The 25918-nt window shown below is 41.8% G+C and overlaps 1 protein-coding gene across 2 annotated transcripts in view; it reads left to right on the forward strand.

Annotated features, from left to right (window-relative positions):
• Positions 1-25918, forward strand: part of ACACA (acetyl-CoA carboxylase alpha) — a 219182-nt gene that overhangs the window by 177075 nt on the left and 16189 nt on the right. For both annotated transcript variants that reach the window (XM_054574834.1, XM_054574835.1), the window contains exons 46-52: positions 1539-1682; positions 2204-2324; positions 5399-5495; positions 8565-8661; positions 9848-9983; positions 16735-16912; positions 18695-18807. In XM_054574834.1, coding sequence (XP_054430809.1) covers positions 1539-1682; positions 2204-2324; positions 5399-5495; positions 8565-8661; positions 9848-9983; positions 16735-16912; positions 18695-18807 — 886 coding nt within the window. The remainder of the gene's footprint in view (positions 1-1538; positions 1683-2203; positions 2325-5398; positions 5496-8564; positions 8662-9847; positions 9984-16734; positions 16913-18694; positions 18808-25918) is intronic.

Genomic DNA, 25918 nt, shown 5'->3' on the forward strand with positions numbered 1-25918 from the left:
GAAAGAGACAGCAGGAGAATGAGAAAAGAGCCGCAGTGCCTGGGCTGAGATTAAAGACAGGCTGAGAGGAGGATGGGAGCCCAGTGGTCAGATGGGGTCTCCCCTGTTCCTGGGGCTCCTTCAGAGGAGCTGCTGGCATGTTGCTCAGCTCAGATCTGCCTGCAAAGGCTTGTTCTCTGCACTTCCTTATCAAGGAAAGCAGTAATCTGAGAGCCATTTTTCCTTCTATATTCTTTTCAGAAGTCTCTCTTCCACCCTTCCTAGAAGAAGTTAAATGCAACCAAGGCCACTTGGGTCACACTGAGGTGATTACTTTGGTCACCAATTTCCTCAGCCTTTGGAGGGTCTTAATGTAGGGGCTGACCCAGCAGCGATCAGGGGTACCTCTCAAAGCTCCTAACAAGAAGGGGGAAATGGGAATGTACAGGTAGAGTTTGCTGGTCTTTCAGTTCATTAGATTCTCCCCAGAGATTGGAAATGAATAAAAGTTAGAAAGGGAGAAATTTTGTGCTGTAGTTATTTTCTAAAGGAGGACGGGAGAAGGAAAAGAAAAGGTAAAATACAGTAAGTGCTCTACAACTGTTTAGAGCTCTCCGGGGCTCCCCTCGATGACTGGCAATTACTACACACTCAGCAGTTTGCGATAGTCAGTGATCAGCCTGCCCGGCTTCCGTCTGCTGGGTCAGAAAACCTCCCTCCCTGAAAGAAATTATTAACCAATTTTCAAGAGAAAAAGAAGCCCTACAATTTCCAAGTTCAAGAGTATTTTTTCCTTCCTATTTTCTTCTTTAAAGGAAACTTTGTGGTTTCCAATTGCAGGTGCCCTTCAGCCTTACAAGGGTTAAACTCTGGGATACCCCAGGGATTGAGGCCAAGTTCCCTGGAACCTTGGGAGGGAAGGACAGAGGGAGGAGAAGCAGGCTTGGGTATAAATCACTGCCCTGCACGCAGCACACAAAGGAATGTAGACTCAAGGGTTTAGGTCTGTATCATGAGTTGCTTCAGGATTTTGCCAGCCTTAGGGCTTGTGTGTGGGGACCAGCTTTAAAAATCAAATACAAGGGGAAAAGTAATCTTTTGAAAAAAGAAAAAGAGGAACCCAGACCTCACAGCACTTCTTTAACTGAGACTTGTCACTGAAGATTGTCAAAAGACAGGCACATTACCTCTTCTGTGTCCAAAGCAGTAACTTTCTCAAGCCCGCAGATCATGGGGTGGCTGTTGACTCGCTGTGGTTTCAGCTCAGAGTTGAAGAATGCTGCGCATATCTGTGAAGGCTCAGAGAGAGGGAGGGAGAGGCTTGCTGGTCTTTAAATTGCAAATGCGAGTGTGGTTGTTTAAAAGCCTTTACTTTTGTTTTGTTTTGTTTTCTAAGTTTTCTTTTTAGGACGAAGGTCCGGATGGTCCCTTCGAACAAGCCCCGGAAGCTGGAATCTCTGTCTTATGAAGAGAAGAACCCATTTTAGTGAGAATTACAAAAAACACTTTGCCTTTATTTCTGTCAAGATGAGTGTCTCTTCTCTTGCTTGTTTCTCTAGGTCCTCGGGCGGGAAGTCTATACTTCCAATAACCAGCTTGGTGGCATCCAGATCATGCACAACAATGGGGTGACCCACAGCACTGTTTGTGATGACTTTGAGGGGGTTTTCACTGTCCTGCACTGGCTGTCTTACATGCCTAAGGTGAGCCCTTCCCACCCAGCACTGACACAGAACCTGGCCATCCCGCCACAGCCTGCCTCTGCACTTGAGATCTCCTTATAGTGCAGGACTTTTTATGAAATATTCCTTGAAAAGTGGTTTATTCCTTTTTTTTCTTAGAGCCATCTTTTGCCTTCTACCTTTAAAATGCCTTCGGATTTTATTGGTTAGGCTCCTTTCTGATGTTTTCCAGCCACGGAATCTTCATGGCTATCTGGGCTCCGATCCTAGCGTATTAAGGCTTTCTCCTCTTTGTGGGTTTTCTCACCGAAATCAACAATCAAAAGACACCACTTTGTGCCAGGTTTCTATGTGAAACTTGAGACCTACGCAGGTTCCTCAGAGCTTGGCCCACAATTGAATTACTTCTAGCTAATGATGGGGACGCATGGGTGCCATTCCATATGTGGGCCCTGCTGTCTTTGTCATGACTGTTGCCAAGCTGGAGTATAAGACTGTTGTTTACTGATTGCTGTGCTCTTTCCTTCCCAATCTTCTTTCAGAGTGTAAACAGTTCAGTTCCTATCCTGAATTCCAAGGATCCTATAGATAGAATCATCGAGTTTGTTCCCACAAAGGCCCCGTATGATCCTCGATGGATGTTAGCAGGCCGTCCTCACCCAAGTATGTATATATTTAAGGATTCTGTGGAGCCCTGCCCCTCAGCCTTTCCGTTGTTATTTTCAATCACAAACCAATTTCTACACAATTGCATGTGACAAAGAAAACAGCTACTAAATACCTGGAAGTGAGGAAAATCTGGAAAATGGTTTCTGAAGAAAAAGGTGGAAAATTCTTCAAGAACAGATAAAAAATAATGAGATTTACAAATCAGCCATTGAGTCATAAGCAGTATAGTCACTAATACATTTCTTCTATTTATCCTGCTGTTAAAGCACTTATTATGCAATGGGTTCAAAGACTTCAAAACAGTTAAATATAAGCCATAAGGTCATACAACTGTAGAACCAGAATCTTTGGCCATTTAGTTTCTATAAACAGATTAATCAGATCAGTTTTAAAAAAGGTCTTTGAGACCCCCTCATGTACAGTGTGTCTACGCTTTTCTCAGCAAGCTGCTGCTGAGCACACCACCATGTGTGCCCTTCCTTTCTTAGAATATTGGTAATAGTGTTGGCATTTGCTTTAGTTATTAATATAATATCACTTATTCATGAAGAGACCATCCAGAACTTTGAATTTTGCAAATACAGAGAACAAGAACAAGTTCTTCCTCCATGTTTCTCTGTCTTACAGCTGATTTTATCTAATTTTAAAAACAAAAACAGAGGTAACCCCATATAAGGTAAATGTGCTTTTTCATTTGTCAATGTATTTGGCTCTTTTCACAAACCATACTTATTAGGAAGTTCTTTTGTGAAGCCCCAAGCCCCTCTGCTATATTTTAAATCTATTTTTTCAGGTTGTTTGAGAAAGTGTTTGTTCTTTTTTGCATGTTTATTACGACTATTTCAAAGAAAGGCTGTATCGTAAAGAAGAGTAGAATGCAGAAGATAATTAAATTTGAGTCATTGTGATTTTGTTGAAAGAAAAAGAGGTCTTCATAAGAAAGACTTAATAAACCTTTGTGGGCCCCCTCTCTAAGCCAGGTGGGACGATAAAGCACTTTTATATACATTATCTTATTTGGACTTACTACCTCTCAGAGATACAAAGAGATCATTGTTTTACAAGCTCAGAGAAGTTAAATGATTTGTGCAAGGTCACACAGCTATTACTTAGGCGCTGGGGCTTCATCTGAAGCGTAATTATAGATAGTGTAGAAAAATCACCAGAGGAAGGTTGATTTTAATTTAAAATTTTGCCTGTTGTCTTCAATGCCTTTTCTTATTAATCTTAATAAAACTAAATAGTTTTTCTTACATAGCCAGAAAAATCACCATAGTAATCTTCTCCCTACCTTTCATTGGTAACAATGATGAGCCTGAGATAAAATCCAGGACTTTTCTGGGAAAATTCAGAACAAGATTCAGTAAGTGTTCTCCTTGGAATTATGGGGAGCCATTTTAGCTGGCTCCTAAGTTCTACTTTTGAACTGAACATAACCTGCTCTTTGAGGGCAGTAAAGCACCTCCTACACTAATCATAGCCCCCCGCCCCCCACCCCAGTCAACATATAAGGCAGGAAAGTTTCTAAAGAAGAATACATTTCCATTTTGAAATGAATTTTGTAATTCTAAATCATTGTTATTGAAGTGAGAATCATAAAATGATCTAAGCATAGAAGTTAAAATTACAATAGCCTGATGCATTCAGAAATTTGGTTTAGAACCATCATCAAAAACTGAGCTCTCTTTTCATGGGATGAACAGATGCGTGCATGCGTGTGTGAGTAGGTGGGCACTATCTTGGCCATTATTAATGAGATCTACAGAATAAAATGGAATTTGTGATAAACTAAGTTTTCTGGGTTTTGAATAATATTTTTTCATCGACTCCCTAGTAATTCATCCTGCTGTCTATGGGCTGCTAACACTCGCTCCCAAATCGAGTGACTTCAGATTTTAATTTAGTAGAAACGTTAAAGAAAGCAGATGATTCCCTGTGATAAGTTAAAGCAGATATCTTCTAGGTGAAAAGTTAAAGTCATTTATTAGAGGAGATAGTGCTGTGATATTCTTCAAACTGACGCCCAACACGAGACCAGAATCTAAACGATCGGCTTTGGGCTCATGATAGAGAGATAATTTTGAAATGGATGATCACATTTTACACTGGGGCCATAGAGGCAAGGAATGTAGAACACAGTAATTACAAGTTTAGTCCTGATAAAACACTCTCCATCCTGTTTAAGTCAGCAGAGGTTAGCTTGCTCAGATCTCCACTTTTAATTGGTTTTGGACTTGGGTTTTTAGGGGGCGGAGGGCCATGTTCAAATTAGAAGAATCGCTGAGAAAACCATGAGCTGGGAGGGCAAGCTAGGGAGTTATTTGCAGAAGCTTTTATGGGGCCCTGGTCAAACATGGATACCTGTGGAGCAAAATGGGTTTTTTTTTCCTTTCTTAAACTAAGATGTTGAAAGTTAGGTGCGTTGCCAGTGAAGGAAATTCTGTGTGCAAGGGAGGTCAATGACATTAAGTACGTGCACCTTAACCATTACATTTTCGCTAGCTGTATATCTTGTGAAAAAAGTAGATGTATATCTTGTTGCTTTTCTAGAAGAAAAGCTGAATCCCTTTTCTTTTCCCTAAATTTGGATCCTCACCTGATCATTAATACTTATCACCTGGCTGTCTTCAGCTTTCCATTAAAAGAAAATCAGTGGAATCAAACAAAATTGTAAGCTGAGTTCTAAAATAGAAATAGACATTTTGAAAACATCTTTGATGACTTGGCTGCCTATTGACAAATGTGTGTGGTGTTTTGAAAAAAGCCAACTTATTTTTTAAAAGCAGTGCAAACTCTCTCTGCTAGCTGAACCCCATCGTTTAACAATAAATGATGCTTTTGCTGATAAATGAGTCTTTTTATGCAGCCTAGCAAATGAAATAGGAGATGATGTCTGAAGGCAGACAAACATGCAGCTGCCTAATGCTTCCATCTATTATACTATGGTTAAAAACACAACAAACTTCCCAAAATAATTTCCCAAATCCAACCTTAAATTTGCCAAGTCCAGTCATTTTTAATGGATTGACTGCCTTTTCTTTCTTGTTTTCTTTCTTTTCCTTCTTTAGCCCAGAAAGGTCAATGGTTGAGTGGATTTTTTGACTATGGGTCTTTCTCAGAAATCATGCAACCTTGGGCGCAGACTGTGGTGGTTGGCAGAGCCAGGTAAGAGCTCTCTTGTTCCGGAAGCTCTTTTTCCTCCCAACTAAAAACAAGAGTGGAAAGGGCCATGACTATATAGGTCCTTACCAATAATGCTCTCTTTGTCTAAACTTCTAAGAATACTAGATTATGGGCACGTCCAAAGCGGTATAACTGGAGGTCTGGTTCCCAGCAGTCATTTAGTGTGTCATTTCAATGATTCATTTAATCTAAAGTCTGGTTTTGACAGTATTTCCTTTCTGTAATGCTGAAAGAAAAGCTCTTTGGGGGCTGTAAATAGCCACAGCCCACTAATGACCCCTGACCCCTTCCCAAAGACCATTTTCTTTCAGAAGCAGGCGACAAGTGAATCAGTCTCATCTACTTCTCTATGTAAATCGAAAGAAGTTCCTTCATGGCATCTAGGTTATTTAAGTAACAAATGCACTGCACTGGTTTATTACCAGATTAGAATTCCACACCCCCGCCCCCCGCCAAAAAAAAAGTTTACCTGCAACAGGAGTGAGTAAAATAAGCTGGGATACCTATATTTTTCAAGTGGGAAATTGAAGTTTCTATTAAATTTTAATACCCACTCTAAGAAGTGCTTCACTCAACAGCAAGCTCTGCACGAAATAATCTGTAGCGCTCGCCATAACGAGCACCTGCCAAGGCTGATCTTAATCTCTCCCTGCACTGCAGAGACATGCTGCCCTAGGGACCCACATCTGGAGCTCACCTTCCTCTCGGGGGCAATCCATTTTTCTTATCTTGGTGAAAAGTGGCACCTGCTCAAGATTCTCAAACATGCCACATTGGGTTGAGATTTAGATTCGAGCCCTGAAAATAATTCTAGGCTTTGTCGTTCTCTCAGTACAGCAGGTCAGCACAGCTCATGCTGCCGGGGACAAGGAGCCATCAGATGGCAAATCCCGCAGACAGGATCTTCCACTGTGACTCTAAGAGTCAGGCCTGGATTCAGCCCAGACTGAAACCCACAGGGACTAGCTCCCATTTTCTCTTGCATCACGGGTCTTCCACCTAAACCCAGGCTCCTGGGTCCCAGTGAGAATTATTATGCTCTGTGCCTGGTAAAATTCCCACTGGGATCGGAGGAGGTGGGGAATGCACTAGAAAGAAAACCCTCCTACCCAGGACCTATCAGTTTGCTATAGAGAGTCCTCACACCACACTCAGACCAACTTTTCTGAAAATTTGGCTCTTTTCTGATTCAGTTTTCCTCTCTGTCAAAAACATGACAGACTTTAACCCTCCGAAAGCCAAACCTTTGTTAAGCAAGAAAATAATGGTTTACACTTATGAGTGGAAGAACAGGGATTTTCTGTGAGCAAAATCAGGCAGGCTTGGCTTTGGTTAGCTCTCCCATTGTTTATTGCAACACTCACTCTGACTTCTTTCTTTCTTTGCATCTGATGAGTTCTGGGCTTCTTGCTCCAAACACATACACATGCTCACCAGTATATAAAACACAAATGGAGCTAGCTTCTTTCACAAGCAGTGGCATTTCAAGAAATAAATATAAATGTATTCTTCTGGGATTGTTACTGTAAGTGCTGCCAAAACTCATCTTTGGTATGTATGTTTGGAATATGTGTGCTATTGGCTGTAAATTGTCTTTTATTATTCCATGGCACCTTGTCCAGGGACACACTATAAAACAAGATGTAGCATCTTCATGTGCTAGCCTGATAAAATTTATATGAAGTATAATAGAAAACAGAAGTTGTTCTGAGCTGTTTTCAAGTTCAATAAATAACTGTAATACTCGGATAAAGATGTTCTTTATTAGGTCACATGGGCCCTAATATATAAGTTATAAGTTACCGATTTAGGGTGGCTTTTGCAATTACAAGTTTCCAGTTGGATTGTTAATCATTGTGAACAGAAATATTTCTAAACCCTCCTGTGTACCTCCTGCTCATTGTCTGGTTGTCTAGAGGGCTTTTGATTCTGATTCAGTGCAGGCAAGTGACAAGCGGGTGGGTGGTCCCCACTCAGGCCCCTGTCAGGCCTCTTGTGATGACAAGAATCCATTTCCAGTAGCCAATGTAACAATCAAAGACCATCCTTCATGGAAAAGTTTGTTATGGAGATGCTTTGGGGGAATGAGAGACTATAACCCATCCCAGCCCCAACCCCAAGGAATGCAGCTGAGAAAGTGGAGATTGAATTACATTGCCAAGTAAGAATTCACCCTGTACCTTGCAGTGTGTTCTCTCTCTCTCTCTCTCTCTCTCTCTCTCTCTCTGATTTTTACTAGGAAATATTTATGAGGGCCAATTTGGGAGGGTATCACAGAGATAGATGCAGAGGCTTTGAGCTCTTTGGATAGTTTTTAAAATTAACGTAGCTTGGAAATTAAATATGTACTTCCAATACAGATCACCTGTTTCACTAAGATTACTAGTCAAAGTTATCCCTGTTGCATTGCTCTTTGCCAATGAAAAAGAAAATTGTTTAACCACCTCCCTACACTTGACACTTATCTTTCTTTATCCCTATAACATACCTACACCCTCCCCATCCACACACTTAGTGGTGAGACCTACTGTACCTTCAAATCTTATCTGGAACCATGTTATTAGTACTCCATAGAAAACTACAGCTCTATTTCAGCAATGCCAGCATTCGATAAAACAGTTCCTGAGAGTTTCAGATTCCTACTACCTTTTGGACCATTTCCTTCTATCTTTGTCAAAGAGAGGCTTTATGGTAAACTGAGAAATTTCATTTGGCAGCCATGAGGATGGATGTATGTGCATGTGTTTGTGTGCACACATGCTAGGCTGTTGAATCTAAGCTGTAGGTGCTCCCTTAGTACAACTTTTGGGTTGAATTTATCCTGTGGTGGGGAACTGGAGTGATTCCGAGGGTAGTTCTTGCTGTATTTACAAAAACATACTCACCAAGTCTGTAATCTCACATTTTACCCTTAGACGAGTCAGATATTCCCCTGCCCTCTGTATTTGTTTCTAGTTTTTTTCCCCAATGTTTTGATGTGGGACCGGAAAATAAATGACTAGCTGTAATGTTGACACACATTAGGTTCTTATGTGGCTCATTTTTTATCAGGCTAGGAGGCATACCTGTCGGAGTAGTTGCAGTAGAAACCCGAACTGTGGAACTGAGTATCCCAGCTGATCCTGCAAACCTAGATTCTGAAGCCAAGGTAGGTCACTTCTAGTACTGTGTATGCCTGAGCTTCGTGGAGCAGCGTTTCCCTTCCGCAGAGCCTGCGGATGTATTGAGAGCATTGCAAACCACCATGTTTGGAGGGAAGGGCAGTCAGCAGCCTTGAATGATTTCAGACCATCATGTGCTCCCTTTTAAGGTGAATCTAAATGCCCTGCAAGATAAATTCTGCCTGAAAAATTAAATAGGCCTTTATAGTTGTCTTGTTGATGCTGGAAAAGTCTACTTTTATTGAGAGAGTCCTCAGTACAGCAGGTCAGCACGGCCCATGCTGCCGGGGGTAAGGTGCCATCAGATGGCAAATCCATACGGAATTTTCATACAGAAAAGCCCTGTATGGCCAGGCCTTCCTGGCAAAATGTAGAAGACGAGTGGGTTTTTGTTACACTAGTTGAAAAGTTCCCCTTTGCCTATTATTTTCTGGAGAACTACCACATTTTATACACTTCTCTTAAAGGAGACTTAATAAATGCAAATCGATGTTTGTATACTTTCATAGACTATCAAGGTAAAATGTTTTTTGACCAAGTCTTACAGAAAGGCAGCTGAGACAATGCTCAGGCCTCTTTTGCCCCAGATTCTCTGAACACACACACAGAATAGCTGCTACTAGAATTAATAATGGAGTCTGCCATATTGGGACCACCACAACCCACCTCTTTTTCAAAGGAGGGATAACATTTTTACATCATGACATGATCCAGAAAATGAGGAATGGGAGAGATTGGGGAGGAGGTTATTCAGCAGGGCTGCATCAAGTATCTGTTGATTAGCCACAGTATAGGACAAGCTGAACTAAGCACAGAGCTGAGAGGGCTTGGAGCCTATGTACAATAGGCCACTTTGAGGAGTAGTGTAGTTGAGTGTGAAGTTGCCCTTGGGAATCCTAGAGCAAGGATCCTGAGAATGCATTCTTTCATTAGACTCAGTAAGCTTTTCCCTCTTTTGACTAGGTGGTGTAAGCAGGACTCAAAAAGAGGAGTGTGTAACAAACTCAAAGATCCAGGATCTTTTTCCTACTTCAAAGAACATCGTCTTGATGAACAACAGCTTTTGTTTAGTTTGATTTTGAATTTTTAATCAGTCAAAACGTATTCACCTTGGAGAGATTCCCCTCTCAAAACGTTGTTAATTGTGTCTTTGTTTTTTTTCCCCCTCAATAGATAATCCAGCAGGCTGGACAGGTTTGGTTCCCTGACTCTGCGTTTAAGACCTATCAGGCTATCAAGGACTTCAACCGTGAAGGGCTGCCTCTGATGGTCTTTGCAAACTGGAGAGGCTTCTCTGGTGGGATGAAAGGTGATTGGCCTGCTTCTGGGCTGGACGGGCATGACTGTTTCCCCTGAACCCTACAGCGGGAGGAGGAAGGGTTTGTGTTATGCAGAGCCTATGGGTGTCCTGAAGCCCATCACCCTAGGCTTTTGGGAGATTATGCACTTTCTGAGTTAGCTTCTGAGTGGCAACCTGAATGGGAAAATTCAATATGTTTTACAATTCCATACAACATATTAGAACAGTCTGCTAGTGGTATCTAGGTGAACTGCTGATATGGATTAGCTTTCACAGGTGAATAATGGTCCTGGAGAAATATGATTGTACTAGTCTCTGTCCCTCTTTTCTGGGCATACTTTTTGTTGCTGTTACTCTTTAACACCCTACAATGACCAAGACAGATACTGAAATTAGCCTTTACCAAAAGAAAATGAACAAAGTGTATACCAGAGGCTGTTTTTTGTAGTAATTTGTGATATGTTTTTTTATTATCCAACAACAGCCCTGGGCCTGTGACTCTGGTATATTAGACCATTATTATAAAGGCTCTGCTCTGTGCTATTGGAATTACTTAGGAGTGATTAGGCAGCCAGTATCTCCATTTACTGAGAATCCCCTGTGTGCAGAACCACTGTGGAGAGTTCAGGGAATACCACCAGAAACACACTCTGCCTCTTTGAGCAGTGAAGCTCTCTCTCCAATGGCCAGAGATTCGTGGTCATGCTGAGGCCAGAACTACGTGCCAGGAGAGGATGAGTATGCTGATGAGTGAGGGAGGGAAGAATTGATACTACTGAAGTCAGTGGAGTGATCAGAGAAGGGCACGTAAAATATGAAAGCTTGAACTCTTAGTAGGGCACCCAGAAATGCCTTGGAGCAGGAGCATCTCTAGCTCTGAGGGAGGAAACTGGGGAAGTTATCCTTTCATAGATTAACAGCTATATGTGGAGAGAGATTAGAGCCTTATGCCAACAATTTTTCCTTACCTGCCTCAGAAAAGCCCTGTATGGCCAGGCCTTTCTGGCAAAATGTAGAAGACAAGAGTGGTTTTTTGTTACTCTAGTTGAAAAGTTCCCCTTTGCCTATATTTTCTGGAGAACTACCACATTTTACACTTTTCTTAAAGGAGACTTAATAAATACAAATCGATGTTTGTTTACTTTCAGACTATCAAGATAAAATGTTTTTTGACCAAGATAATAAATCAGTGGTAATACCATGAAATATTAAGAGTATAGGTTAGGTTAAACAAGTCAATCCTACATATTTTTATTGAGTTCCTATGTGCAAGGAACTATGCTAGCTACTGCAGACAAAACAAAAATAAGTCAGAAACAGACAAAGCCTCAAGGAGTCAAGAAAAATGTCTTGGGAAGAATGATAAAGCCATAATATATTAAGTATTAACAAAATACTACAGTGTTCAAAAGAGGATGATACTATATTAAATTTTGGGGGAAGGGGCTTGAAACCCCCTTCATTTATATATACGAAGTTCATTTAGCATCAGATTTCACTTGATCCCACATTTCTTGGCTATAAGATTTACATTAATATTTAAGAGATAATTCAATGCTGTTGCTTGTTAATTACATCTCTTCTGGTGGACCATTGCAAATTCACTCTTCATGACATTACTTAAGAATAAGTTAGCCTGGCTATTTTGTCTAACAACTTCAGAGTTCTAAAGTTTGTCATGTATCTCTTGTAGAAATAGCTTCAGTTCTGCTGCATATTTTGGCTCAGGCCTAGATTGGCTTCCAGCCCTGTAACAATAAGAAGGACAACAATTAAGATTCATTAAGCTTTTTTCATGGGAAACTATGGCTAACCATTTCACATGCATTATCTTACATAATCATCTCAAGTACCTCTAAAGGGTAGGTTATATTATTATCTGCAATTTACATAAATTGAGACTTAGGTTAAATAAATTTGCCAAGATCATTTAGCTAAAAATGACAGAGTTGGGAAACCAACACAGATCTGTCTGACTTCCTATAGCACAGTTGGCTGATTTTTAGAATCTTGAACCAGACCAGGTCTGCTAGAATATCCCTAGAATAGAGGAGCTAGGTTCTTGAGAAAGTTATTATTCACCTACCCCCCCTCTACTTTGGAGTTCTCCTTGGTTGTTGTGACAAGAGCTTAGAGAAATGAGTTATGGTTCTTTACTGTAGTAAAATAGACATAACAATATCATTTTAACAATTTATAAGTGTACAGTTGGCTGCATTAAATTCACAGTGTTATGATTCACAGTAGATTCACAGTGTTATGTAACCATCACCACTACATACACATATACCCAACTTTTTCATCATCCGCAACATAAAATCTGTACTCAATAAATAACTACCTCTTTTCCTCCCCCCTGCCCCCCGCCCGGCGCCATCCCTGGTCAAAAATGAGTTACTAGCCTGATACAGACCAGGGCCAGCTCTGTTTTCTGAATTTTGGTGCTGCTACATCTGTGTACACATCACTTAAGACAGAAAAGCTTTGGGGAAGGTAGAGATTGGTGTGAAAGAAGGAGGTGGAAAGAAGTACATCACCTTTCATATTTACATACAGGTCAGGATGTTTTCTACATATTATCTCATGTAACGGGACCTAAGCTGAGAGTCATTCCATATCCCTTGGGGAGATGTTTGCAGTTTGGTTTCAGTACTGGCTGGGGATTATGCAGGGAGGGAAAATAAACAATTATGCCATCCCCCAGTGCACACAAACACACAGCCAGGAGCCGACTGCACTGTGGGTAAAATGGCTCCAAAATTGTGTGTAATGAGTAGGAAAAGATTAGAGACAGCTCTTGCTATGCTGAAAATTGACATTAGTGGAGGGGAAAAAAAAAACTCTTTACTAGTCGGCCTAGGAGGTCTAATTCGAGCAGTAAAAATATAAATAAATAAATAAAAGCATGTCAAGATGGTATTGGTGCTTTTTTTCCAATGAGCTCTATCTGGCCGGAAGGCTATTCAGCATAATGCAAAATTAAATTATAAAAACTGGCTGAATATTTAGATGGAAGAGCCATTTGGAAGCAGTTTATTTAGACGAACCAGCAATGACCCACAACAGGGAGACATCAAGCGTGAAATTTACTAGAAATTAGCACCAGGGTCCCAGCCTCAGCATGAATAGCTTGATAGGATGCAAATCCCAGTGATATTAAGCCGCCTCACTGCTGGTGCTACAGGGTCACTCTCAGTTGGCTTCTCATGTTATACTTATTATTTTTTCCTGGGACAGGTTATAAATAACAATAAAAAAAACATTTATTGAAAACTTTAACTGGAATGAAAGTCTATTTTAAAGTCTCTGATTACTTGGATGTTGAAATATAGTGTCAGCCAGGCATAATGAACTCATGAGAGACGTTATGTGTATGCAGCTTGTATATGCCTAGTGTTTACCTCCAGCTTCTAACAGAGCACCTCTTCCCAAGTCAATATAATTTGTTCCAGTTTCGAGAATGTGGGGCACTGTGGAAACACCCTACCATCGTGCTCCCTTGTTTGGTACGTGTGGAGGCCACAGTTTATCCATGTTGTGTAACAATGAAGGCCCTAGGCAGGGTTGATGTCTGGATGCTAAGAACAAACTGGAAAGGCTGTGTGATCACCATTCATGCAGATATTCTTTGCTTAGAATGCATACAAGGCTCTGCGCTCCCACCTCTCCAATGAAGAACCTATCTGTTTTTTTCTATTCCCACTTGCATTTCTTATGGCCTGAGAATTGACGGCCAGTGTAGGCATAGCTTTAGAATTCCCTAGACTTATGTCTAGCCTAAACCCTTGAGAATAGCCCCTCCCCTGCTGTTCTTGGCTGTGCTTTTGCTCTGTCTCTTAAATACGGATTTCACACAACTGTGTGTCAGATTGTTGCCAAGTGCTTCAACCTGCCTTTAAAAATGTATGGTTTGGGGCAGCTGTGGTTCAATATGAGCCTGTTGTTTGTAGAGTTTGTCTGTTTGTGTGTTTGTTTATGTTTCAATAGCGTTTGTTGTTTTTTGGGAGTTTTGATGGTTGAACTGTGGGTTTGCTGGTGTTTCAGATTATATGGAGGTACTGTTTTCAGTCCCTAGTTGTCAGCTGTAATAAACCTTGATGTCCCTTTTCTGCTCAGTCGTGGGGCCTGAGGATAATTGTTTGGCCATCATGTGCAAGTTGGTAGTATCATTAGTACAATTTCTGACATTTCTGACCATACAAAGAATCCAGTCAAAATTTAGAATTACTGAATCATTTATTCACGTCTCTTCTGGTTTCTGTTTTACTCAGCCTTTGAATCAGATGCCTCAACCTCGTGCTCCTTCTGTGCTGTAAGAATGATAAGTTAAGAATGAGATGGTAGAAAGTGGATTTTAGATCCCAAAAGATCTGGGTTTGAGTCTTAGCTCTGTCACTTATTTAAGCCTGAGTTTACTCACCTGTAACTTGGATATAAGAACAAGATGATTTTCTGATGACTAATGTGTGTGTGTGTGTGTGTGTGTGTGTGTGTGTAATCATGCTTCTTGGTATTCAGTAAACTAGCCATGATGGGACCAAAGTACATTTCACACACACTCAGCTTCATCCCAAACTATTTGCATACACTGAGAAATCAATTTTTTTGCCATGGCTGGTGTGGCTCAGTGGATTGAGCACTGGCCTGCAAACTGAAAGGTCGCTGGTTCAATTCCCAGCCAGGGCACATGTCTGGGTTGCGGGCCAGGTACCCAGCTGGGGATGTACTAGAGGCAACCAGTCAATGTTTCTCTCACACATCAATGTTTCTCTGCCTCTCTTTTCTCCCTCCTTTCCTTCTCTCTAAAAATAAATAAAAATAAATTCTTTTTTTAAAAAAAAAGAAATCAACTTTTTAAAATTAATTAAATGGAAGAACATTTTAAATGAAGTTCTCTGCCTTTCTTTTGGGGGCCCTGGGTCTATTAATCATAGATAGTACAGAGATTTTGATGTAGATATATCTTTAACAAACAAGTGAGTGAAACGGCTGGGAAGTTTCCCTTCCTTTACTTCTAGTTTGCTTTTTTGTTTTTTACATAGGATGACTTTTTTTTGCGCTGTTTTTCTGTTTTACTTCTTTATCTGTGCCTTCCATTTCTTCTCTGTGCATGATACCATTGAGGGTCACTCCTTTCTGTTACTTGTTCTGAGACTGTACTCTTGGCAGCACTGAAAAATGTACTGCTAATTACACAATTATTTTATTATGTAGCACTGGTTGAAATATCCACTAAAGAATTAATTTAGTTAAAATAATTTGAACTGAGCAATTATTTTCATAACCACAGAATTAGCGTAAAGCGCTTAAAGTCCTTTATTCCCTGCTCTTCATACAGCAGTTGTGTAATTAGCAGTAAATTTTTTTGGTCTTTGCTTTCCTCCCAAAGGAGTAAATGTCTTTCCTCTGATCATACATACAGAGTATATGATCATACACATTCCTCATAGAGTAGGGAGTTTTTCCTGGGGCAGCTGCTGGATTTTTGGAATTTCTGAAGTCTTCACAGACTTGCAATGAACGGTGCTCGCTGAGGGTTTGTATATAGAGCCGTTTTTACTTTGGAGAAGGTGGCAGTTTAATTTGCCAGTTGCTACAATGAAAGCAATTTCTGTTTGGTTTTTGCTCTTAACTTCCTGAAAAATGCTTCTTTGCTTTGGAGTTCCAGAATTGATTTATTCCAAATTGAGATCCTCTCCTTGATAGGAAAGTTTGAACTCTGTTGAACCTGTTATTTGGTGTTTAAAAAGGATCCATTGAAGTACTCATTAAACATCTGGAATCATAAACCTCAAGCTTTAGCAGTGTTTAGACTTCGGTGAGCTAGGAAATGGGAAGAAGTTCATAAATTGTTGGGAAATAAATAACTGATCCTACTTTCCAAGGACTCACTTTATTTATGTACCAGGTGTCCCTTTTCTTCAGGCTGCTCCTGGCCTTGGGGGATATTGCAAAGTGTACTCTTGAGCAAAATGAAGAGGTAGCTCCTCTTTTTATGTGTCTGTGAGACATTTCCAGTAAATACATATGCATTTAAATGTTTTCTCTCACTGAAACCCTGATAAAAATGCAACCTGTAAAGAATTAGTTTTTCTTTCTCCCTGTGTCCTTTCCAAAGTGTGTATGTGCTCATTCACTCAGCACACACTTATTGAGCACTATGTTCCAGGCACTGGACAGGACACTGGGGATACAAAGATGAAAGATGCAGTTTTTGAAGAACCCTTTTCCATTAGCTGCACATATTAAGGGTTTATCATATGCTAAGTATTATGAGAAGAATTGAAGAGAGCTTGAATAGTTCCTTCCTTCAGAAAACTTAATGTAGTGAGAGAGATCACATATTGACATGAAAAATACTCAGCGTTTGTAGAGCAAGCGTGAATTAATGTGGTGAGACCTGAGTACAGAAATTCAGGGAGCATATAAAATGGATATGCCATCCATAGGGCCTGCACACTGAATCTTGTGAAAGATCATGCATTTCTCTGTGCTTTTGAAGATCCCCTGGCGTCTTGAATACAGGTGGAGCTACCAATCCCTTTAGTCTTCAGGGTGACCGGCAGGACCTGGGGTGGCTGAACCTTCAGACCTGTCACCTCTGGCCACCTTGTTGAAGCACAAAGTATCTTATAAATATTATTTTCTATGTGTGCGATGATGTTCACGCTTGCTCTACAAACGCTGAGTATTTTTCATGTGTTCCAATGGTGTTTAGAAGCATTGTTTCTTGATTTCTAATTTGTCTCATTCTCCATAGATATGTACGACCAAGTGTTGAAATTTGGTGCTTACATCATCGATGGCTTACGGGAGTGCTCTCAGCCTGTGATGATTTACATTCCTCCCCAGGCCGAGCTTCGGGGCGGCTCCTGGGTGGTGATTGACTCCACCATCAACCCCCGTCACATGGAGATGTATGCTGACCGTGAAAGCAGGTAACACTCTTTCCATATTTCCATTCACTGCCTCTGGGGACCCTCTAGCTATTGGTTTCCTCCTGGAGAACATTATAACCCGGAGTACTTTATTTGCATCTGTCCATTCCCAGAGGACTCCAAGGTCAGAAAAATGGACTTTTTAAATAGTGCAATTGGGCATGAGAAGGAAACTTGGCTAGAGTCAGGCTCTCTCAGTGTGAACCCCTACCCCAGATTCTTCTACCGTGAAGTCTTCTATTCCAGGCACCCCAAACTCAGAGAGATTCCCTCTTCTTATTTGTTGTTTAGATATGCCTATTCAGTCTCTCAGGTATGTGACAGAGGGAGCTTAAAGCAAGTTGGAGTAGAAGGACTGAATTGTTAGTCTGAAGTTCCAGGGCCAAATCCAGCTCTGCCACTGACTAGTGAGGAACTGGGAGCAGTCCTTACTCTCCCGGGCTGCTTCTCCCTGTCTGTAGAACTAGCTGGGTGGTCTTTGAGGTCCACTGTGGTGCCCACATTCTGTGATTCCAAACCAGAGCTTCTCCCTCAGAGTCCAGTGTCTCCCTCTGACTTCCCAAGAGGCTTGGAAAACACAGTGTTTGCAGCACACAAAGAACTTTGAGAGAAAATCCCAGGTTTTTGTTGGAAGGTGATAGCTGAAAATCCTCAAGTAGAAAAGATCCCATCACGCTTCCTTTCATAATCTGTCTTCAACCCTTTCCAAAGTAGGTAAATTTTACATCATACTTTCTTGACATCTTCCATGCCGATTCCTGTATTCAATCATTTTATTACAACTCTTGTGTTTCTCCTTTACCCAAAAATGTCAGCCTCTTCCTTCAAAAGCCGCTTAAGAAAGTCTAATAGTTTTATTGTCAAATCTTTAGGCTTGCGTTCGGTGCTTAGAAGTTTATTGTTTTTAAGTTCTAACATAGCCCTTGATCTGATACCAGATCAAAGACAATTCCTCTGTAGATTTTGGAATGAGACTGTGATTTTAAATCCATCTCTGTCATTTGGTAGTCTTATACAAGTCTTTTAACTTTCTGTACCTTAGTTTCCTTATCTGTGAGATGGAGATAATCGTACCTGACTTCATAGTGGATGTAGACTGGGCAGAGGATTGCTGTGAAAATTTTTATCTCTGCACTTAGAACAGTGCCACACACAGTAAGCGTTAGCTGTATTTTTTTTTTTTTTTTTTTTTTTTTTTTTTTAACGTAAAAGTTTAGAAAAAGGAAGGGTGCTTAGGGTAAGTTCCTGGTAATAGAACATCATTAGTATGCACTAGAAGTAACCTGAGACCTTTCACTTTGTCATTTCCACAGCAGTAGGCAGACACATGAGGCCGGGTCAAGCAGTAGAATGGCCCCATGTGTCTGAGTGCTACCAGCAGACTGACAGCTGTGTGTAGGACTGATCAGCATCGACCCCTCATTGTATGGCCTATGTACTGAAGGCTGTTCCCCTGCCACTGGAAAATAATGTGACTGCTCTTACCCTTATGAGCTGTACGTGGTGGAATCTGTATTCTCCCTTTGAGATGGATGTAGACTAGTGTGGTAATGAGAATTATTTTAATTACCTTTCACCAAGCCTTTCTCATACCTCACTTAGATACTTCTCTGGTGCCTGCTTCTCTCCCTGGAATTATTTCTGTACCATGGGTGGGCAAAACCATAATGAAGCTATTTCCTGGTCCACAAATTGTAACTGGCCTCATTCTGTTGTCTCCTTCCTTTAAAGGGCCTCTGTTTCTGTTTTGTGATGTTTTTTTTTTCTTTCTGTTCGATCCAGGGCATCAGTTCTGGAGCCAGAAGGGACAGTAGAAATCAAATTCCGCAGAAAGGATCTGGTGAAAACCATGCGTCGGGTGGACCCAGTCTACATCCACTTGGCTGAGCGATTAGGTATGTCTGCTCGTCCTCCTGGCAAATCAATGAGCCATTCAGCTGATTTGTAATGAGTGCATTCTAGGCTAGGGGAAGAGGCACTGAAGCATTTGATCAAATTCATGATAATCTTTATTTACTGTCCTCTATATGGTAAGAACCCTGGTAGAATGAAATAATATGTATAATAATAGGAAGGAAAGTGGGCCCTAAAAAAAGCAAAAGTCACCATATTTTCCCTCTGATATTTCCTTATAGTTCAAATAGTCCATCTTTCTAGGCTTGTGGATATCCTTGTAAAGAATGATTAGCTAGAAGTTGCTATTGGGGTCAGGCTAAACAGAGAATATGCTAGAGTTAAATATCCTGCTTCCACTTGTCTCTGGACAAACCTGCCTCATCTCTGAGGGAGATGAGAGTCAGTGTCTTGGGAGAGGAAAGCTGGAAACCTACTCAGGCAGTGTTCCGGGCTATCCTGAGCTAAAGAAATGGAAATAAAGATTGTGCGCTGTTGCTTCCAGAGCCTGTGGCATCGGCAGCCCTGAGATCGTTCAGACAGGGCTCTGTTGCTCATTTGTTTTGGACCTTTTGGAAAACGCTTGCGATTTGAACATAGAACATAACTGTGGGAGCCCTGTGTTGACTCCAAAGTCTGAATGAGTTTCAGATTCTTTCAAAACACTGATTTTCTGCTCAGGTCTCCCATGGAGCCACTTGCTGTGTTAGTACAGATAATTGCTTGAGCTTCTTTTGTTTATTGGTTTGTTTTGTTTTCAGAGAAGCAGAGATTGTCTTTAAAAGGTAGTGAAATGCAGTGAATGGAAGGTGTAAAAAAGAGAGATAGCTAGCTCATTTATGTTCCAAGTAGTAATTTAATTAATGAAGTGCCATTTGTGGACTCTCTATATCCTCACCATCTACAAACAAAAACTTCTGTTTGCTTCCACTCTGGAGCTTGTACATCCTGGCATTTGGAGCCCTGAGCCAGGTCGCCCTGATACACAGTGACTCAGGTTCCAGTATACCCTTCTGTGCCCCATTGTTTGCTATGAGGCAACAACCACTGATAACTCTAACCCAATGCAGCCTGATCCTTTTATGGGAAATGCACACATACAACAAGAAATTGGCAAAGTTGTTTCTAAAATCTATTGCCACCCAGAGTTGTTGAGGTGGGTTTTTTTTGTCTTTCTTCTCCAAACAGGATAATTAGTTTTGACCAACGCCATACACTTTAATTAAAGTAACTGCAGTTCAAGAGCAAGTTCCTCACAACTGTACACAGAGAAAGCTCTAAAAGCTTCAGCCACCGATAAGCATCTCACTTAGATGGCTCATAATTGCTCCCTGCATCCAGCGATCGTTGCTGCTGTTTTTACCACTAATTCTGTACAAAGGCAGCAATGCCACAATAGCAGGACACAGCAAATTGCATAATTTTCTCTTTTTTTTTTTTCCTTTTTTGCTGGTTTTCTTTCTGGCCAATTTAAAATTTGTCAAAGTCGGTCTTCTTCTGGATCACTGCCCTTTGATATTTCGTGCACTCCATTTGCCACAAACAAGCCGCAGGGCCGCAGTTCATGCTGACTCTAGCAGAAGCAGAGAGAGCTCCATTTATCTTACACTGCCTGCTGAATTCCTACTCATTAACTGGGGGTTCACTGCCTCTTTTTAACCCCCCAATGGCTGTTATCATCCCTTCAGAGTAACTGGGTGATATGAAGAGGGATCCTCTCCAACATCTGTTTGCAGAACGACTTGATGGTGAGGGGTGTGGGGTGGAAGCTTCTTTCTCTTAAAGGAAAGCGATACCATTCCCACGCTCACCCAACACCTTTAACTTTTGAAACATAGGACGGGGAGAGGGAGGAGATTCTCAAGGGATGGCCATTTAATCATTTGTTACAAATCATCTCATTATCAATTTACTGTCTGCATTGAAGAAAACTGTATTTATTTAACCTTGACCAAAATGGCACTAGAGAAAGAATCCTTAGTCTGCCAAACGTGAAGCAGGCTCTGGCCCATGGCAGCCTGGGAACATGAGCAGTGAGTACAAGTCTTGGTTATGTGGCCTGCAGGTAAATTGTTTAACTTCTCTGAATGTTCGTTTCTTCATCTAGAAAGTGGGTATAACTCCCTCCATAGAGCTAATGTGAGGACCAGATGAGTGTGCGTTAGCTTTCAACCTGCAAAGTGTTTTTCAGACATGGGATTGGCACCATTTCCTTTCCATCTTAATCACTAGAAGAAGCAGATGGCCACCACCAGGATCAGGCACTCTCTGTGGCCCAGGTCTGCTTTTGGAGCCAGTTGTGTAGGTAAGGAAATAAGAGAGTCACAGAGGTGGTCTTGTCCCTCAGACATTTGCGGTCTCTCAGGGAGACCGTGCCACCCAAGTGTATTTGTGACACAGCAGATCAGCAGGGATGTAATGGAATATGCTGTGAGCCCACTTCCTGGGAGGCTCACATTGGCTTTTGGCTCCTTTCTCGATGCCCAGAACCAAAGATTGCCAAAATGCTTTCTCACAAAGTGGGTAAAAATAACCTCATATTCCATATTGGGAGATTGAGGCAAAGAAAAGAGTTAAATGAATCCTATGAGATACAGAATAAAGGTACAGTGGAGCACAGAGTGAACTTCTGGTTCCGTATGTTCAACTTTTCTCCAGATTTCTTCAGATTCTACCTCAGCTGAATACTGAGCCTGATCAAAATTAAACCAGAATTCTTTCCCTTTGTGATCTAAAGCCAATTCCACTGAGAAAAATCAGATTTAGGAGAAAGCCTGCAGGGGTGGATGTTATCGTGTGTTCCCAATCTCTTCTCAAATCAGCCTCTGCATTGGGGAGCACACTGTCCCATCACTTCGACAAACCAATGCACAACCGATTGACTGTGTTCAAAAACACAATTACTATTTATTCTCTAAGGACAATGAGAAATGTTTAATTTCTGAAGAGCTAATTTCATCTCTTTCAGACTTTTTATTTTTTTAAAAAATGACCTTTTGTCATTTTACGTACTTAGTTTAGCTAGGGAGGTGGTAAATTACTAGTTTGCAATTCTGTAATTATAACAGTGATTATGAAAACAGGTCACACATTAACTCCTGAGAGAGGTAAAGGGAAGAATTATCCCAGAAAGAAATGGGATGTAAACCCAAATATCAGTCTTTTATTGCTGGACCAGTCCTGCCCCTGGATTCTCGGCACTGGGGCTTGTACAGAGTCAGTGTGGGGAGGATTAACATCCTACCATTCTGGTCACCTTGAGAAAATTAAATTCCTCCTCTGGAAATAGACCCTGAGCTTACAAGGGCATCTTTGTGTCTCTCTGACGTCCTACCTCCTCACAGAGACATGAGCAGGGAGAATGGCCATGGAGCGAAACGGCCCTCCTGGCCTGGCCTCCTGAGTGCTGTGACCTGAGGTCCCTTCTTGGATTCTTGCCTTCCACTCACGCTCAGAAGGAAATGACAAATCAATTTGGACAGAGAGAGAACTGTCCGGTTCAAGTGTGAAGCCATTGTGAGTTCTTCAGTGTCCCCCTCCCTCAGTACAAAGAGCACCCGGGCAAAGGAGCAGCTCAGTGGAACTGTATCCTGTTCCAGACACACGTCTCAGTCATGGCCCCGTTCCCAGCCTGCCGGGTGGCCTGCCACGCAGCACCCTGGCTGTGCCCACGCGGAGCACGCCCAGGGAGTGCTGGTCTGATAACAGGCAGAGGCAGCACCGACTGAGCCCGGCCTGGCCCCCCCCTGGCACCCACACACCTGGTCCGAGGCACCCTGGGTGCAGGAGGAGTAGAATGGCTGCAGAAGAGGATAAATTGTCTGTAAAAGTCTTCAGGAATGCCTTCCTCCCAGGCCTTCCCTTCGGCAGCCAGGATGACAGGGAAAGGACACTTCCTTGGGTTAGGGTGATATAGGGAATAAGCTGCTTTTCTGGCAGAGGTGATCAAAGTCTCTGAGCTGGGTGTAGTTTTCCATCTCTTGTGTCCATCTTCAAGATGTTGTAAGCTGAAAAGAGCCAAAATTGGCTTGTTTGAGGCAGCAGGCAGCATCCTTACTGGAAAGCTGAAGCTAGGGAAGAAAGAAGTTCAAATACCCATGCCTGAGAAGTGGCCTCTGGCCCTGTCACCTGTTGTACATGGCGTGTCCTCACTGGAACCATGGCCACCCAACCGCTGGACTCTGAGGTAGGTAGGCCAATGAGAAACAATGTAAGGTTTTCTGTCACAAAGGTAGAAATTACAGGATCATGCCTCCTCCCTTAAATTAGAAGCAGCTTGCAACCTGCCTCATCACGCTGATTCAGGAGCTCTTTGGTCTGATGCAATTTAGTGCGAAAGTGACCACACTGTCTAGAAGGAGAAGGGGCCGTTTTGGTCTGTTGTTAATCTGATTGTATTTATAAAAAGCTCCTGGGCTTGCCCCCTCCCAGGAAGCAGCGATCCACAATTCTGTCAGGCCAGGGGACCTGGCGGGCATTTCGTTAGACTAAGCCTAAACTTCTGCCTGCCTGGAGGTTGTCACCAGGCTATGTCTGAGACACCCCGTTCCCCACTTGGCCCCAGCTGACCCAGATCCCAGTTTCTGCACCTACCCAACTGAGGGAGAGCAACGTAGGGAGAGAAATGAGTAAAGACTTCAAGCATGTTGCCACTAGAATTCAGAGAATTCTTTGCTGTCTCCTGACTCTTTTGTGTGAGGTGTTTTCATAGGGGACATAGGGCCTAGGGCTGCAGGGGAGTGATATATATTTTTATTACTATTTGGAAATCTCTGGGTTTACTAAAATGATTTTTTAAAAAATACGAATAGCAGAGCAGGAACACCACTGCAAGGAACCTTAGGGTTAAACATCCCTTGAGAAGCTTGCTGTTAAAATCAATATGCAAATGAAGTTGTATTTAGATAGGTATGGCCCCCTTTGAAGAAAAGCAGATATATGAAAATGGGATTTAAAAAAAAAACAACTAGATACATTGGGAGAAATTATTCCCATTACAAAAGGATTATTTGCTTTACCAAAGGATTCACTGCAGGGTTCCTTCTAAATAGCTCCCTTAAGGCATTTAAAACAGGATCTGATTTACGCAGTTTTTCAAGAATGCTTTTGTGGAAGGAAGGGCACACCTGTTATGGATACAGAAATAGTTTTGCAGAGGGTTTTTTTCACTGTATCTTACTATCTTTATAGAGAAATTTCTTTCTACATAGAAAATATGATTACATAGATCTTTTAAACGGCTACTTACCTTTGTACTTCTGAATCTTAATAAGACTCCAGTCTTTTTTATGCTGATTTTTCAGTCTCAAGGTTGAGGTGTGTATTCCTATATCTGAGATATTCTGGAGCTTAGAAGGGAGGGTGGTCTAGTTCTTGTCTTAGCTTTGTAAGTATTTAACCAATCAAAGCAAATTGCTTTCTTAAGAGAAGGAAGAAGAGCCCATAAAAGTTAAAATTGGGTTTTAATTTACATAGGCTTCTTAGTATAACTAAAAAAAAAAAGTTTAAAAACACTTCAATATCACATTCTTTTACAAAACATTTTTCTTGTTTGCCAGATTAAGTATTGTTATGTAAGTGAGACACTGAACTCAGAAAAGAGATTTCTACAAGGTTATCTAGTGCCTTTGGCTGAGCAAAGAATTTTTTAGCCTACGCCTGATTTTTATTCTAAGCTTTGAAGGTTTCACCCTTCCTCCCAAGTCCTCCCCCTCCTCCCCCCTCCCCCCTCCTCCCTCCCCCTCCTCCCCCTCCTCCTCCCCCCCCCTCCTCCTTCTCCTCCTCCGCGGGATGTGGCCTGCTCACCCAGAGCGTGAGGCTGGCCGCTGCCTGCCCTCCCTCAGTGAAAACACCTCCTGCTGCAGAATTCAGCTCTCTCCTCCACAGCTCTTCTTCAGCTTTGACCCCAGGGAGGAGAGACGTGACTTTTCATTCTGCGGGCCCTGGCAACACCTGACAGACTGCTGCCCTGTGGACACTTGTGGGTCAGTTTAACTTGTTTCATTTAAAGAGCAGGGGCTCTGAAGCCAGTCTACCTAAGCCTAGTCCCAGCTCCACCTGTCCTAGCTTTGTGGCCTTAGGCAAGCACTTCATTTTTTGTGCTTCAGTTTCTTATCTGTAAGATAGTGACCTTTTAGGGTTGAGATTTAATTAGATAAAAAGTACTTAATACTAGCACATAGTAATATCTCAGTAATGCTAGCTCTTCTCATTTGATCAGACTTCTGTATTTAACTCTTTCTATTAAAATTTTTTTATTTAAAGTTAATTTTCAAGATTTATGGGGTCCTTTTATTTTGGGGGGGAAGTCTGATGGGAGTAACGTACCTCTCTTCTCTCATCTCAGCCTTTTCCTAAAGTAGGTCCTGGAAAAGAATGACTTTCCTCTCTGTAGCATAGCCTTAAACACACGCGCGCACACACACCGAGTTGCTTTCCTAAAAACCCTGAGGCCCTGCAATCTGGCCAGAAAAGAAAGAAAACCATTCCAAGATATTTAATTGTACAGGGAGCTTACAGGATTGATCGAGAGCTTAGCTTTTTACAATAGTCCAGTGAATAAGAAATGCTCCTGACAAACGATCAATGATAGGATAATCACTCTTTATCCCCCTCCTCATTCTTAGGTTCTTTCTTTCAGGAGAACAGGGTTCAGAAGTCAAAAATCTTTATAGACGCCGCTTTTAAATTAAGCAGAAAATAGACATTGACATATTTGTTAATCTCCCCTAAATCATTACCGGGGCTGGCTGCTTCGCTGTGCAAGGAGAGAGGGGCCCTCAGTGTGCTCTATAAGGGTCTACCTAGCTTAACAGCAGCATTTTATTTTTAGAAAATAAAATTTAGAAGACCTCCCCACACCCCTTAAAACAAAGCACACAAGTCCTTGGCTTTCTCATTGCATTTTAAAAGACATAGGTTCGCCACTTCTGTCTTTTCCTTGCTGCGATGCCGTTTTGAGGTGGGTCTTGAACTGTGATGAGAAGCATTACTGAAGGAAGCAAGCACGGCAGCCTTTGAGGGAGTGCTCCGTGGTCGTCTGGTCTCGGGGCAGGGGCGGGGTGGCGGGGGGCGGGGGCGGCGGGGGGGAGAACATTACAGCTGTTTGTTTTG

The sequence above is a fragment of the Pteronotus mesoamericanus genome, unplaced genomic scaffold (assembly GCF_021234165.1).
Source record: "Pteronotus mesoamericanus isolate MK-2021 breed Mesoamerican mustached bat unplaced genomic scaffold, CSHL_Meso_final contig_269, whole genome shotgun sequence".
NCBI classification, from domain to species: Eukaryota; Metazoa; Chordata; class Mammalia; order Chiroptera; family Mormoopidae; genus Pteronotus; species Pteronotus mesoamericanus.